The 17439-nt window shown below is 38.7% G+C and overlaps 1 protein-coding gene across 1 annotated transcript in view; it reads right to left on the bottom strand.

Annotated features, from left to right (window-relative positions):
- slc37a1 (solute carrier family 37 member 1) overlaps positions 1–17439 on the bottom strand; it is a 27186-nt gene continuing 9747 nt past the window's right edge. Inside the window, exons 4-20 of the mRNA XM_036570270.1 lie at positions 16149–16260; positions 15011–15089; positions 14409–14544; positions 13280–13356; positions 12844–13010; positions 12442–12494; positions 12130–12207; positions 11144–11269; positions 10082–10172; positions 9857–9919; positions 9230–9315; positions 8746–8794; positions 8408–8481; positions 7823–7901; positions 3835–3932; positions 3673–3737; positions 1–2711 (exon numbers count right to left, since the gene is read on the bottom strand). Coding sequence (XP_036426163.1) covers positions 2696–2711; positions 3673–3737; positions 3835–3932; positions 7823–7901; positions 8408–8481; positions 8746–8794; positions 9230–9315; positions 9857–9919; positions 10082–10172; positions 11144–11269; positions 12130–12207; positions 12442–12494; positions 12844–13010; positions 13280–13356; positions 14409–14544; positions 15011–15089; positions 16149–16260 — 1449 coding nt within the window. The 3' untranslated portion in view covers positions 1–2695. The remainder of the gene's footprint in view (positions 2712–3672; positions 3738–3834; positions 3933–7822; positions 7902–8407; positions 8482–8745; positions 8795–9229; positions 9316–9856; positions 9920–10081; positions 10173–11143; positions 11270–12129; positions 12208–12441; positions 12495–12843; positions 13011–13279; positions 13357–14408; positions 14545–15010; positions 15090–16148; positions 16261–17439) is intronic.

Raw genomic sequence — 17439 nt, 5'->3', positions numbered from 1 at the left:
TGATTTTTTTGCATTTATAATCTCATTTCTTCAATTACTGTATAAATAGCAACATTACACAGTGACTTAGATTTCCAGATGAGTCAAAAAAATATCAATGAAAAACAAACCCCACACAAAGAACAGTTAAATAGAAAAAAAGGCACAATGATTTCCTTGTAACACTAGTACAGCATTACACACAAGTTATTCATGTGAAGAGACATTCAAGCAACCATAGTGTGACGTCCCTACAGTCTAATGAGCTTGTGCTGTAGTTACTGCAGGAGAAAAGCAATAAGCCTCGAGGCCTACGCTGAATCAGTCTAACCGATCCGACTGCAGCATTGCTCACGATCACTCTTCGCTTAAAGGCAAAATGGGCAGTTTTACCGTCACAATAACTGAGGCTAATGGCGATTAAACAGCACGGTGAATTAAACTCATCTATCTGTTTAGTGTTTGTACACTGAACAGCGCAAATGAGCTTCTCTCTCCCCATTACTGGCCTCATACAAACACAAAGTTGTTGAAATGGTTACAAACAAAATAGGCCTTAACAGCATCTTCAAAATCTATAGCACTGTTTCTGCAATAAGGCAGAAATGATACCATGATGAAAAATAAAAGAAAACAAAACTGGGCTTTTCACAAGCCTCCTGATACCACAGTACAGAACGCACTCACCTGCTGACTTAATCTACGTCCACCCAAAACATTTCATACGTTTGAATGCATGTCAAACCTCTTCAGCATTAGAACGCTCAATATCACCGCAACCATGACGACACAGACTAGTACATAAAGACACTAAGGAAACGTCCCGTGATCTGTCCAGCAATCCCAACTCATAAATAAAAAACGAACACTTAATATCCACCACAGTACTGAAGACAGTATTTAAATAAAGACAATATTCTTCTATAAATAACATATAAGGTTCGCTTTGGTTTATAGAAAGGCAGATGAGAATGAATAACAACATATTCACAATGCACCCATATTTACATTTAACAAATTTGTTCATCCACCATGTGCTTCAAGGGACCTTTAGTGGTACACTTCATTCTACACTTACTGGGAGCAGGGAAAAAGGGGAAGATTCAGCTGCATGTAAGACAGGGGTGCACAACTCTGGTCCTGGAGGGCCGGTGTCCAGCAGTTTGGTGATTTACCTGCTTCAACACACCTGATTACACTTCTCTGTTAATTGCCAGGTTAAGTGGGTGTGTTTGAGCAGGGAAACCTGCAAACTGCGCTGGACCAGAGTTGTGCACCCCTGATGCAAGAGAATGGGACAGCACTCGCTGCAGCAATACATAGATTTGTTCCATCGACTCCACATAATTTAAATATTTCGCCTAAAATGTTAACATTGCTAATAATGATTTGTGGTCATGCTAACTGGCTCCACACTAGCTTTTATTCACTATTAGCCAAATTAGCTAATAATGTTAGGAAAAGTAAGTGTACTTTCAAAGGGGCAATTCAAGCATAAGACTGGCATTTCATGTTAACCATGTTATGTAATATACAGTAGCACAATATTGCACCCCTCAATGTTTAGGTTTGAAAGAATTAACAATTTTGTATCCTTTTTGTTTTCCTCCAGCAGTGTTCTCTCACTACAATACCCAGCATGCATTCTGCAAATGTGTCATACAATGACCTCACCGGCCCCAAAGTGCTTGTAGTTTTCCAAAAGTTACTCCCAGTTTTGATATATATCACCTGAAGGTTTTCTTAGTCTTCAAGTTCACTGTTGGGACTATTGTGGCATTGCTGTAGTAAGAGAGCTGGCATGTTGGCAATAGATCTAGCAATGGTAACGTGTTGGCCGGAGTGCCCCTTTACTGGGAGGACTGTTCTCCATCCTAGTCTTGCCCCTTTGTACTGCGCATTTGTGTGATTTCTCTACCCTTATATGCCTAGCTCAGCTCACTAAATTCTTCAATTACCCACATAAAATGCTAACACTGCTAATGAACTGAGGACATGCTGACTGGCTCCCCACCAGCTTTAATTCATTATTAGCCACATTAGCACTATTGTTTTTTTTTGTTTTTCCAGTTCTAATATGCCCACCTCAACTCATGACAAATAGCTGCACTACTCTGAGGGATAAGCTTGGGTTTAAATGAAAAGCTACACTAACACACCTAAAGCTACCACTAGGTCCCCAGAACTTGTTCTATTTCCCACAGAACCACTGTACAAATTACAGGATTCTACATATAAATATTCCAGGACCAAAATAAATATTTTGGTATCTTATCATTTAACTACTCGAAATTACTTAAAGCACACTGACTCTAACAACGTAGACAAAGTAATTTCTGAACACTTACAGTATGTTTGTTTCCTTCATTTATCTGACACATCTTAATGGTACAATGCCTAATGAATTCCAGTGGTTTGAACCAGTTTAAGAAGAGAGACCTCGCTCCATATACAGACTACATCCCTCCTGTACAACAGCCAGGGTACAGAATTGGAGCTCTAAATGGAAAAGTAAGTGAAGATTCAGTCTTGGCCCTTTAAGCAACCAGTGAAAGGCAAAGCACAGTGGGCATAACCAGGCCAAGGTGTGGTTTTGGTCCCGACTCAAGTTGTGGTCCAGTTAGGAAGTGGTCAGAAGAGTGCTCAGCAGGTTTATGGATAGAGACTGTCCACAGCCTCTTTCTCTAATCTCACTCTCCAATTTAGTGCAAAGTGCTCAGTGCTCCTTCAGCCTGGAAAACATACCAATATACCAATCAGAGTGTGCTGACATGCACAAAGTAGTCTGATAAATGAGATTTTGACAATAATCCAGATGTGTTTACATGCACATAATCTCATAATGGGAAAACTCCAGATCAGCCAGTAGTAATTACATTTCTCTCCAAATATCTGCAACTCTACAGCTGTTTTTCAACCTGCCAATAAACGCCCTGAAGCACTGAAGAAGGAGGACATGATATGTCGGTGCAAATCCAATAGAAAACAGAATTAATCCATTTTTTAATTCTTTTTTGTTATTCCTTTTTGATGTGTTAATGCAGGTGTAGTGCTGCAGGGCAATTCCACCAATTTTTTCTAAATTTCTGCATATTATAATTGAGATATAAACAATTTAACGCTTAGGCCAAAACCTATTCTCAAAACTACTGTTAAACAACGTCTCAGACATCAAGCAGCATATTCGATATCATTTCATACAATAACGTCAGTGAGGGATCTTTTAGAGGCATCAAATACTTTGGATGTCTGCTTTCTGTCACAAACCACAAACAGTTCTGTCTCTCTAAGTTTCTCTAGGATAACACGTCATATCAAACCACGCTGAATGAATTTTCTTACATCTTAATGATTTAATTATGCAGAAATTCAGAAAGTTCTATGGAATTTCACTCCACACATGTGTAGGTGTACTGCTTCCATGGGAGCTCTTCTCTATCTGGCTATGCAGAAAAACTAAATTTGCTGAATAACTCAATTTTGAGCTACTGGCTTTAATCCAATGTCTGAAGACAATGTATTATGTTGTATACATGATCACTTTAATCTTGAATAATATGTTAACTGTTAAAATCAGACAATGATATTATTATTATACACAAACTACACACTAAACATGTTGCTTTTATATATTTAAATAAAAACACTGTTTTAGACAGATATGAAAATGGACATGGATAATCATGGACTTACTCTACAGCAGCACCTGGGCGGCTCTTATTAGACCTCAGCTCCTTCAACACCAATCTCAGCAGCAACTATAAACAAACAAACCACACAGAGTAAACACATGATACTAAACATGCATGCATGCTTAGTTCAGCACAACTGGAGTGTGATCTTTGCAGGACCCACCAGCAGTGCCAAGAAGTCTGCCGCCATGAGCATGTAGAAGACCTGATCCCAGCTCTGCGCAGAAAGCAGTCCCGCCAGCAGGGGGCCTATTGCAGCACCTGCAGGCCAAGAGGAAAACTGAGTGAGTGAGTGAGTGAGTGAGTGAAAGGTGATACAATGTTACATTTACGTCCATAACTCAATTGAGCAAGGCGATGTCATCACCCCATAAAAAAGAATAATATCAATAAAAACGGAAAAAAAGAAACGGAAACGGAAAAATAATGCTACTTAGAAAGATGCCATCTCCCTTTCCATTCCCTTGGGATTAAAGATGGATTAATGTGATATACTCTCATAGAATAGTGATATAATCATTATATAATATACCCCAAGGTGTCTGCAGTAGATATGTATGACTTATTCATACCAAACCAATATGGTATGGCTGAAGAAAAGCGTGCCCTAAGGAGGTGCTCATGCATTCTGAAAAACGACTAGATTTACAGCTAGAGTATGAGCTTATACTTTGTTCTATTTAAACAATTAGACAGTTTGATTACACTTGAATATACTCTGAATACGCTTTATTAAAGTCTATGGGGTATGTCACATTATTCTACTGAAATAGTTAAAACCGCAGTCCCACAGTAAAATAAATAAATAAGCTAAAAATAAATAAATAAATAAATAAATAAATAAATAAATAAATAAATAAACACACAAATAAAAAACAATCACATGCTCAGGCAGGTGTTTGTTAGCCTGGAAAAGCAGCCCACCTAACTCTGATTTAAAAAACTCTGATTTAAAACCCCCACTGCTTTGCGGGTATATGCAGTCAGGGGAATGGTTTCAGGAGTAAACCCTGAGGAAGAAATCCAGAGATGGAGTCCCTAAGACAGTTTGAAGTTGTCAACAGCCTCACTCTGGCAACTCCTACGACAACACTCATGCCATGTTGCACTGGCATTTGCCTTTCCCTTGGACTACATCAGTGTTGTGGAGAGGGAAAACCTGCCGCTGGGCACAAGCTGGTTCCTTAAAAGAACCGGCCCAGGCTAACATCCTGGAGAGGACACTCCAACATCACTTTCTCTGTGAGTGACGCTCGCAGACAGCAGCCTCTGACAATGAACTAAGCAGACTGCAGATGGACACTGTGGCCCTCCAAGAAACTAGGCTGTCATCCTCTGGAATATTTTTCCTTTTTATGGAATCCAGAAGAGACCAGGGAACATAGGATTGGTTACGCCACTAAAAACAACCTAGCTGGATCCACCATACAACCAAAAGAGGGGACTGGGAGACTGCTCAAGATCCAGCTTCAAGCTCAAGATCTTCAGCGCCTACAGTACGCTACGTTAACATCTGCTCAGGAAGCTAAGAATAAACACTATGATGAACTTAGCGCAGCCATCAGCGAAGTTCCATCTCAAGAAGCACTATTTATTCTTGGTGACTTGAATGCCAGAGTTGGTAGTGACTACCATTGCTGGCCTTCCTATTTGGGATGATTTGAAACAGGAAAGATGAATGAAAATGATCAGTGCCTCCCTGAACTCTGTTGCCAACACAACCTCTCTTCAAACTGTCGAGACTCTGGGTGAAGACCAAGGTCCTGATGAAATACCTCAGATACTTTCTTTTTTGCTGATGATGCAGCTGTCACGACTCTCACCCAGCAGGAACTACAGTCACTCATAACCTGCTCTGCAGACGCCTGCAAGGAGTTTCGCTTCACGATCAGTCTGAAGAAGACACAGGTGATGAGCCAAGACGTCAGTATTGAGCCATCCATCAGTGTTCTTGACTATCAACTGGGTGTTGTCCATGAGTTTGTGTTCTTGGGCTCAATTATCTCAATCTGTCACTCAAAAGCGAGATCAACAAGTACACTGGAAAGGCCACCACAACATTTGCAAGGCTGATGAGGACAATGTGGCCTAACAATAAGGTCACTGAACACCCTCAAGTACAGGTATACATGGCCTGTGTTTTGAGGATCTTGCTTGTGACACTTGAACTCTGCTCTTAAAACAAGGACAGTGGCATCACATGGAAAGATAAGGTCACCAACTGTACAGTGCTCGGGAGGGTAGACACCATTTCCACGTTCACCTTCCTTTAACTGAGCCATATATGCTGGCTGGGCCACGCTTCACACATGACTGATGACAGCCAATTACCAAAAGACTTCCTATTTGGAGAGCAGGCATCTGGAAAGAGACAAATAAGATGACCACAGATGCAGGACATCTGCAAGTGCGACCTTAAGGCCCTCTCCATCAACATGAATTTCTCGCAATCACACGCCTCAGACAGACGTGCTTGGGAGCAAGAAGTGAAGAAAGGTCTTGCCAGGCCAGCAGAAGACAGGAGAACCCCCAGGAAGGCCTGCGCCCATGATGCCAAATCTGCCTGTGTTTTGCTGCCACTCCTGCATTGGACTGTAAAGCCGTGGCAGACGCAGTTAAAATCAGTCCACCAGAAACAGAAACCCATGATCTCTCGAGATCGATTACTTACTCAGACCTTAGATATTTACAAGGATTATGCTGACCTGTTTAAATCCAAAGCATTAATTGAGACAGTAATAAAATAAATTAGATACGACATCATTTATATGGTGTTTTCTACTGAGAGGTGTCAGTCCCAAACCCTAACCCCTAAATTTCAACTTGTGAAAATAATATTTAATTTTTTTTTTTCAAGTGTGGTGTTTTAAAAGATATTTTTGATTTATTTTAAAGTAGAAAGATTTGGATTTATCATGAGTTTAATTTTTAAATAATTAAAAAACACTATATTCAAAAGTGCTGTGCCAGGTTTTCATGTCACTAGCGAAACACAAAGAGTTTTAGTCCATAAACAGAGCCTTATTTTAGCCAAACCCCTGCATTTTAAACCAAAAAGACTGCATTGCTGTCATTGTTCCCACGTAAATGCGTCCCAAAGTCTGAAAATTAGTGAGGAATATTAAGAATTGTCACTACTGAAACACATATGCTCTGCAATTAAGTAAACTGTGTTGTATTTTTTTATGAAAAATGTTATGATTTCATGTGTGTACATTTAGTGGTGTCACTCAGTAAGTGTGCTTAGTTCAATCAATCGGGATTAGGAGCCACATGAAAACAAGCAAGCTGCTGGAGAAACAGACTCAAGGAAATTTCCACTAAGTGTTTATGCTCTGTTTCTCAGAAACATAAGAGACAACAGCACGAGGCATGGAGGAACACAACTGAAGGTTTCCAAAGAAAAGCCTATAAAAATCCTTGTAAGGTGCGAGTTGTCACGAGTCTTGAAAGAGCACAGTTCAGGTCCCCATTCCCTGATTCCCAGGCACACTAGACAATGTAGTAAACAGATAATTCTTCTGCTTACAACTTTAGCTGGGAGCTGACTAATGTAGTTTATATTACTGATAATATTAATTTATATTACTGTATTTTTCTGTTTCAGCTGATCTGTTATCGTAATTTTTGCAGGTAACAGAGTTATAGGTTGTATATTTTGAAGGTATTTTACCGTATAGCTCTTACAAAAAATCTAAAAAAAAATCTTTGTTCTACTCCACAGATCCAGCTAGGCATTAATTATTTAGAGCAATCAGAGCGTTCAGAGTTACAGAGATGGTTCAGTGAATAGACAACTAAAAGCACAAATGCTAGACACACCATATCTCTTAAGATTCATTTTTAATTTTGCACTATGAATGAATGGTTTGCTATCAGTGAAAAGAGTAAATGTGTAAAGCACATTAAGGTGAAAGTTAAAAAAATCCATTAAAAACAGTGCTGTATCAGTGCGTTCACTATCAACAAATAAATTTCTATATTTTTAGCTAAATCTTAGCCTATGAAACTGCAGAAGAATTCATGGATTATTACAGACTTTTATCAGTATTAAACAACAGAGTTACAAATGCAGCAAAGCCAACAATAAAAATCCTAACACAGATTTAAACATTACAATGCAAGTCTTAACAGAAATTAGATCCTCTTACCTACAGATCCTGTCCCGTCTATAATAGCTGTGACTGTGGACAGAGCTCTTGCATTGCCTTTCAGGCTCTTGTGTGTTCCCTATAAATCACAAAGTCAAAGGTTAATCAAAAAATGAAAGAGACTTATAAGAAACTGGAAGCAAAAACACACTCAGGTCTGGTTTTACCGGACCAGGACTAAGCCTTGTCCTGGACTACTTTTTCCTTACCATGGAGAATCTCCATTCAGAATGCTGTGTAGGGCAGGACAAGGCTTACCCTGTTCGGAAAACTGATCCTTAAACTTTTTAAATTAATACTCCAGCATTATCCAGCCTAATCTCTGTGTGCCACATCTGTAACACATACAGTTGAGGACCATGAACAATAACTAAAAACTATGCAGAACAGAAAAGAGCAGAAAATCCACTTTAGCACCTGCCCACTGGCTTCTATTATAAATGTGTTTGAGTCAACAGGTCTTCTGTTTTTTTCCGTAAGTACAGAGAAGTGTTGGATGTAGCAAGTAAAGATTAGGTTAAACAATTGTGTAGTATTCCTTTAATGGCCACTCACTCTGCCAAGTAGACACACTCACACACTCACCAGATCCGCAGACACAGCTGTTGTGATGAGGGCATAAGGTCCATTTACTAGCCCTCCACAGACCAGCAGCATGCCTGTGAAACACAACATGTGCTGTTAATTTGGAGAGTTTTAACAGATCAAAAACCACACTGATACTTCACATGAAGAACAGGCAACATGTATGATCAGCCTACTGTACACTATCAGGAACATCAAATCAACATCCAGTACACTGTGAACTTAAACAACTGTTTTGCGTTCATGTCCAACTACATTTATGGCTTAATAATGTATACAGCTGCTTTAACTATGCAGCTATGTGCAGATGCAGTCTTATTGTTATGGCGAAGTCTTACCGATTGTGGGGCCCTGGCCAAACTGGCTGATCATGGAAAAGCCATAAAGCTATAAAAGAGGAATGAACAGACAGAGTCAGCCACAAGAAAGCCCAATCAAAGGTTATATATGAGTAAATGTAGCAATACTGTCCTCCACTGAGCCGCCTACAGCATTACACTGAGGATTATTTCATCTAAATATCTAACTATTCTATTTAATAGGCTGCCAAAGAGAGAATCTCTTCCGGTCTGCAAGATCTCTATAATAATAAAAGCAATGCATTTGTTTTACTTGACTTAAACGTGTATGTTTCTGCATGAATAAAATATATTACATCAACACAACTTTGTCAATTCACTTATTTTGGCAATAATACGTAAAAACTTATGTACACATTTGAATATAGTACATAAAGTAATGCATCACTTTTTCATGTAGTAGTGGAGCTATGTTTCAGTGTAATTGTAACCTATTCCTCTAGAGGGCAGTCAAGGGACATACTGTGGGCGCAGCCAAGAGCAGCATTACAGCACAGGTAGTGGCTCTTTTTCCAAGCTTATCTGATACCACACCAGCCAGGATACCTCCTACATGCGCACGCACACACACACACACACACACACATACACACACAGACACACACACACACAGACACACACACACACACACACACACACACACACACACACACACACACACACACACACACACACACGTTATGTATAGAGCATACACACAAGTATTTATTTATTTGTATATTTTTTTTCCTCTTTAACAAAAATGTACAACACTGTTACACTGAGATTTAAAATGAATATACGTTAACTATTTACATATAATATACAATATACATATTTATTATAATTAATAATTAATATAAGTTAATTCTAGGTATAAAATAAAGAATATCAAAGTGAACAGGAGAAGGGATAGCCTTCTTTACAATTCACTCTTCCATGCAGTGCTCCTACCAAGGTTTAGTATGTGAATTAATCAAAAAAGATCAGCTTAAATTGTGCTGGTGAATTCAAGTTGGTTTATGAGTCAAATCGAAGGTAATTTCTCACATTTTCAGAACTGAAAAGGTACAGTCCCCACACCAAAACCAGGGCAAGAAATTTCACATACCAACAATTCCACCAACGTCAAACAGGGTGGAGAGATCTCCCGCTTCTTTTGAGTCAAGCTGAGCTGTGACACATAAAAAAACGACCAAAATAACTTTTGTGCATTCACGACTGGCTGTTCTACGACTAGTTATACTAGTTTGGGCAGTTCATGTAATGCTCAAAAGGAGACATTCTATATTCTTGTTCTATGAGCATGTGGCATGTGTGTGCTCCTCCCACTCACCTGCTTTAGTGATGTAGAGGGGCAGCCAGAACAGGAAGGTGTAGCTGACCAACTTAGCAAAGAGCAGGCAGAAAGAAAATTCCACCACACCCTGCACACAAGATCGAGAGAGAGAGAGAGAGAGAGAGAGAGAGAGAGAGAGAGAGAGAGAGACTGTGTGAGTGCTATTTTATACATATAGACCATTCAAATGAACACAAGCACAAAGGGGAGACAGACTTCTTTGTATATGAAAATGTACGCGTCAGTAATGTGTTTGTTAACATAAAACAAATAGGGTTTGACTAAATGTGTGCAGCAGCAGTGTGCAACTAACTGATTCTTCATTAGTTTAGCTGGTGATTATACTGCAGTGTTTTACTGCAGATCCACCAGATTCTCACCTTCAGATGCTCCTGAAGGCTTGACTCAGTTGTGTTAAGGAAGAAGTATATAAAAATTAAAAGCTGCTCAATGAAAGAAACTGTTATCAACAACGAGTGTGAGGGTTTTTTTACACAATACAGTAGAGTAAGTGTACAGCACTGCTAACCAATGAAACATTGTGGAAAAGAACCTTGATTAAATTAGATGTAAATAAACATGTTATGTTGTGTTGGTTGTTGACAAATTGATTTAAGTTTAAAATAGTTTTAAACCTTTAAAAGTCACAGTTTCTGTACTTTTGGTCCACAGTATAGATGACTGGAAGTAGGGGTGGCCAACATCCATATTTTATTGTACTGTCATAAATTATGTCACATTATGCCACGACACACTTTTCTAAGCATGTTGTGTATATCATCAGTACTTAGAAAGACAAAGAAAACATAAAGTATAAAAATAGAGTTTAACTGGATTAATTGCAGTGAAACACTGAATACAAATCACTGCATTCATAGTGTTTTAAAGTATCATTTAAATGTGGCACCGCTGGTGCATTCAGCCTGTTACAACATATAAAATCATAGAAAAAAAATAATAATACTGTGATTTATATCATGTATCTTAAAATCTTCAAGGATTGTGATATTGTATTTTTGACGTATCACCCACCCCATCAACTGGATGACAAATACTCACCGGTATGCAGAGAGCGCCTCTGAAGCTTATGGCCGACGGCTCTGCCTCACTCTTCACTACAACCACCTGCTGCACAGGTACACAAACCTCACGCTCCTGACCCAACAGCAGCTCCGTATCAGAGCTCTGAAACACAAACACAGTGTTACACCATTAATGACGGTTAGTCTGAAATGTAAATGACACTATATATTGTATGTAATATAATGTACTGTACATTACTACTATAATATAGAGACTGCTACCAATATCACTGTAAGCCTACTGAGAGTTGATTTGTTGGTTTAATACTCTTCGTACTTCTGCTCTGACACTATTGTCTATTTGTACTGTACTGCCTTACACTGTCCAGTACTATCTATGTGTACTGCTTTACACTGTCCAGTAATACAGTATTTGTACTGCCTTACACTGTCCAGTACTGACTGTGTGTACTGCCTTACACTGTCCAGTACTGTCTATGTGTTCTGCTTTACACTGTCCAGTATGGCAGTATGTGTACTGCCTTATACTGTCCAGTATTACAGTATGTGTTCTGCTTTACACTGTCCAGTATGGCAGTATGTGTTCTGCTTTACACTGTCCAGTATGGCAGTATGTGTACTTTCTTACACTGTCCAGTACTCACTGTGTTCTGTCTTACATTGTCCAGTAATACAGTATGTGTTCTGCTTTACACTGTCCAGTACGACAGTATGTGTAATGCCTTACACTGTCCAGTACTGACTAAGTGTTCTGCCTTACACTGTCCAGTACTGACTAAGTGTTCTGCCTTACACTGTCCAGTACTGACTAAGTGTTCTGCCTTACACTGTCCAGTACTGACTATCTGTACTGCCTTACACTGTCCAGTACTGCCTATGTGTTCTGCCATACACTGACCAATACTGCACTATGCCTTTCATTATGCTGGTCCGGAGCGATGATAAAGTCTAATTAAGCTGAAATGAATTAAATGAGGACAGGTAACAGTGCATTAGACTTACCTGGCTTTTGGCTCCCTGCTTGTACTGCAGGTAGAGCTCCTTATGGCCGTTAATGCCCGTCCAGCTTTTGTGCAGCTTCTGCCATAAACACAACAGAAAGTTCACAACACATATTTGTGCATATATTACATTTCCTGTAAGTGCTTTCTGTCCCTTTTCCAATTCGCTTCACAGTGACAGTTGCCGTGGAGACCACAGCAGAACATAAATGCCACAGCAATGTTCATGACATCTAACCATCATTAACCTTCACCTTAGCTGTAAAAACACACACAAATACATGGTGAAAAGAGAGTTTGAGAGTATACCTACCTGGTTATTAATGGCACCGTTCTGGGTGCCAGCATTCTTCAGATCATTTGGGTCTACAGAGACAAAACAGAGAGATAAATAATAAATAATGCACTCAGTACTGAAACGCACATGTACGGACACAGAAACAAAACACAATGCACAACCACACGGCAGTCAGAAAGTAGGAGATAAGACCACAGAACGTGTGTCCAAAGCAAATTTCCTCTGTAGACAATCAAGTTTACCTAATCTAATGCAAATATAAGATTGTTTTTAATCTGAATTGATTATATAGTCTTTAAAGTGCAGTCAGAGTACTGACTGAATGCTGTTTCCAACTGTATGTAGGCCTACAAGACCACCCTTTAAGGTCAACAACAATTAACAAAAACAACAGTAGCAAGGCACAAAAACACTCACGTTCAATGAGAAAGAGAAAACAGATGATGCCCATAACAGCGATGATGATGCCAGGGACGATGAAGGACAGCCCCCAGTTCCAGGACACGTAATACCCAGCAATCAGAGAGCCAAGGATGTTCCCTACCGATGTGTGAGAGTTCCACAGCCCCATAATCAAACCTCGCCTAGTTAAACACAAAAAAAAAATCTAGTTCAACATAAAACCAGGATACAGCAGTTTCAAGGATACAGGATACCAGGCTAGAACCAGGATATTCAACAGACCTGCAAGAAACTTTCTTTTATACAGAAAAAAATCTTTTATTTGATGATAGTCACAACGTATTGTGACTTTGTTTTTAATATTCCACCATCAGAACACTATTAAAAGCAATGTGCTCTGCCTCATGGATTAAGGTAAGTAAGTAATACTGTAAGGTATTCAACTCCATACCTGCCCTTCCCAAACCAGTTTCCAATACATGTCACCACACTGGGCCAGCCAGTGGTCTGCACTAAACCGTTGGCAATCTGTAACATACGAAAAAGAGAGAGAGAGAGAGAGAGAGAGAGAGAGAGAGAGAGAGAGAGAGAGAGAGAGAGAGACAAAGAAAAAAGACAGATCAGTTGTGTAACCATGTTGCACATTTATTGTGAAACACAAGCAGAAATTCATCTATCCCATTTAATTACATCAGCCGATCCCTCAGAAAACCACAGAATCAGGAAAACTGTAAATGCTCTACTGTGCTGTACAAAACACTCCAAAAATAAAAGGTGCGACTTGTAAAGAACCTAAATAACTTTTTAATGGCTGCTTGTTTAAAAAAAAACATTTTTGTAAATGAGATACGAGAGTGTGAAGAACTTTTTAAGGGGAATTCCACTGATTTAAAACCCACAGGACATTTCAGTAGTTTTTTGGCTCATCCAGGTGGTCTTTAACAAACTTTAAACAAGCAGCAATGTTCTTCTCATTAGATTAGTGGGTTCCTTCTTGCTATCGTTCTATAAATAGGATTCCTGCTGAGCGTTTGCCTGATAGTGGAGACACGAACTCTGACATCTGCCTGACAGTGAACCTGCGAAGTCCAAACTCTTCAGAAATCGTTTTGTAACATCTTCCCATCTGATAAGCATGAACAACTGTTTCTCTGAGATCCTCAGAAATCTCTCTTGACTGAGATGTTGTGTGCAGAAGAAGTCCAGAAGACAAGACTTTGAGTCTTTGATAGTGAAGGATCAGGTTGATGTTTTACAAATACAGCAAGGTTACTCACACTCACACCTGACTGTCATCCAATTGAAACCTCCTGACTCTTATTTATTATCCCCTAAACTAAGTTAATCATTCTAGAGGTTCACACATTTTTGCCACCAAAGGCATTTAATAGTAGATGACTTTGTTCAATAAAACAATGAAAAACTATACACTCATTTGTGTTACTTGTTTTATCAGGTTCTCTTTCTTTCTTGTTATGAATAAGATGCTGACCTGATCATATTTTAGGTCAGATCTATACAGAAATTCAGAAAAAGGGTTTACAAACTCTCTAGAACCACTGCACATATTAAAAGCTCACCTGAACAAAGATGTAAAAGCTGAGGCTGTGAATGTTAAAGACGTATCCCACGCCAAAAAGGCAGGTGAAGAGGCCACTGGTCAGCATGCCCATGGTCAGGTAGAGCCGGATTGGCAGACGCTCTCCAATAATTCCACTACAAGAGGAAACAACACCATGAGGGGCAATGTTAGAACTCAACGGGGAAATGTGGGGGTGTGTGTTTTCTTGAAGGGCACCAGTGGAAGAGGCAGAGATAAATAAATACAAGCTTATGTGGATGTGTGTTCTGCAGCATTCAGATGACAACTATGTGTGTGTGTCTGTTTTCAGCAAGATTCAAAGTAAAAATGCTAAAACAGAATGCCCTCTAGCTCATGCAGTGAAATCCACTCATTAAGGTCAACAGATGTGCTGTGCACAGTGGGTGTATAAAAGAATCAAAGCCAGAGCTTTCTTATTGGGTTTGAAGAATTATAGCATTCTCCAGAATGTGTAAATATGAAATATGAAAGAATATGAATAACAAAAAGCACTGTCTTAAGCTTTAGGTAATGACAGAATGTTCAGAATATAGTTCCAAAGCACAGGCAACAGGCGTACATCAGTGATTCATCTCTTACCTCAGGTACATGCCCACTGCGTAAACAAACAGAAAAGAGAGGTCCATCGCTCCCAACAGCTGCTTATAGTTTTCTTTATCTGGACACACATACATGGAAAACGTATGCACAATCCAAATCACAAATGTCAGCAAATAAGCCTATGAGCTCAATACGACAAGAGGACCACAGCTCTGTGACACTCCAGAGCAGAGACAGCGCATCACAACTCATCAATGCTCTGTGGAGACCACAGAAAGCTTTCTTTAATGACTTCAATGGCCAGAAGCAGCCAGAAGGTCCAGACTTCAATTTCTCACTCCTATAACTTAAATGGGAACTGCATAAACCAATCACTGAGAAGTAAAGAGTGGTTTAATGTGAAATGTGTCATTCTGGAAATATCTTCTCAAATCAAAATTTTTCACAGTGGTGGTGACAGCAGCCACATGAAGTGTTAATGCCTTTTGAAGCAAGAAAATTTTATTTAAAAAAAAAAAAATTACACATACTGCTACAGAAACGTTCTTAGACAAGGTTTTGGTCTAAAAAAATATTTCTTAAGTACATAGAGGGCACTGTAAAGCAAAATAGCACCCAAAGAAAATGTTACTGTCATTTATCATAGCAAATAAAAAGGCTATATTTGTGATGTAGACTCCTGGTTCCTATCACCACCACTTTAAAGAATTCTGACTTGTTACGTTACTATCGAATTAGCCGTTTCACATGAAATCACTCTGAATGACTTGGTTTACATCTCAACAATGAAGTGATGTAGAAACTTTGATCGGTGGAATCAAAACTGGTAAGTACCCATTTAACAGTAAGTCAGCCAGTTTGAAATGTTTTCGATGTTATAAAGTTAAAAGGTGGTGAATTAAGGGGCTAATAATAAATATAATATCAATAATATGAATTTTCTCTGAGAGCGAGAGAGAGAGAGAGTGAGAGACGTGAGAAGAAAGATTACAGAAATTAGACTGAAAGAGAACAGCAATAAATTCAATTCAACACAGAAGTAGAAACAGAGAGGGACAAGACAGCTCGAGAATGAGAGAGAGAAAGAAAGAGAGAGAGAGAGAGAGAGAGAGAGAGAGAGAGAGAGAGAGAGAGAGATAAAGATATACTGAGACAGAAAGGAAAAAAAAAAAAATACCAAATGGCTTCCAGCTGCAATCTTCTCCCACATGCAGGACATGCTCCTGACTGCTTTTGCTGCTTACAGTTGCTAACTCCTTGGACTGTGTACAGTTCTTATGTAGTTCGCTCTAAACAAAAAAAAACAAAAAACAAAAAAAACAAAAAACAAGTATTTGAGTTCATCATAATCACAACCAGGCTTTAACGCTTTTGGCAGGCTGTCCAAAAATTAGGCTTAATGGATCACATCACCCAAAAATGCTAATGCTGCCAACAGTGAATGAGCATTAGTCACACCAATACAGCAAGTTCAGTATTAAATTATGAATATGAATTATACTAATTGTTCTCCAAAGCTTATATTTATTGTCAACACTTTAATTTGAATAAATATCATAGAAAAGTATTAAAATTGTTAATAGATCTATAGCTATTCTGATATTCAAATTCAATCTTTTTATCAATCTGTTTTATCAATTATCAAACTCTTTAAGTGTTAAATAAATGAAATAAGTAACTACATTATTTACACATGACTGGCAAAATGTTATAAAAAAAAACAAAACAATTTCTCAGTTTCAACACTTGGTATGTTGTCTTTTGTACTGTTTTCAATTACATATATGGTCTCAGCTTTTGGGAACGGGGGTCATTCATCACACTGTGTTTAAAACCAATAGAAAACAGACGATAACTTGTGTTTAATGTTTGACTGTACATTAGTCAAATGATTGACACATTTGAATCATGTAAATTCAAACCACCATCTCTTTCAGTGTGTCTAAGAGCTTATGGCCACATGCTACTGAATAAAACTCTTCTGCTGCAGTTCTGTTTATCTGTGTCAAATTAGCATAAGGAATTAGTCTATTTGTCTATCAGTAGAACTCAATATGAACACAGTGTCAAACGTTTTAAATAAAGAACTGAAAATAAACTGTTTAGCATGCTGTACTATATAAAAATGATCCGATATATCATGCAGCACTATTGTGAGCACATGGAATAATCTACACATCTGTTTTAGATGTGGGTGTGTTAGAATAATTAGTCTTTATGTGATGTTTAACAGCAGCAAATGTCATGAATCAGAAACACTACTAAGTAATGCACATTACAGCATACAGTGTACAAGCAACTGTAAACAAACTCGTTTTGCTAAGAAACTGATACCTGATACTGATACCAGCGGTAATAACAAACAGCATTCCACAGTGGGGTGAATAAGGGTGTGTGCTCTCTGGCAGAGATCATATTATGTGCATTTTTTATGAACACTGAAAATACTGTCCGTCTGCCACAATCGC

This window comes from Colossoma macropomum, unplaced genomic scaffold, assembly GCF_904425465.1.
Source record: "Colossoma macropomum unplaced genomic scaffold, Colossoma_macropomum, whole genome shotgun sequence".
Classification (NCBI taxonomy): Eukaryota; Metazoa; Chordata; class Actinopteri; order Characiformes; family Serrasalmidae; genus Colossoma; species Colossoma macropomum.
This window is presented reverse-complemented; position numbering and strand designations above follow the sequence as displayed.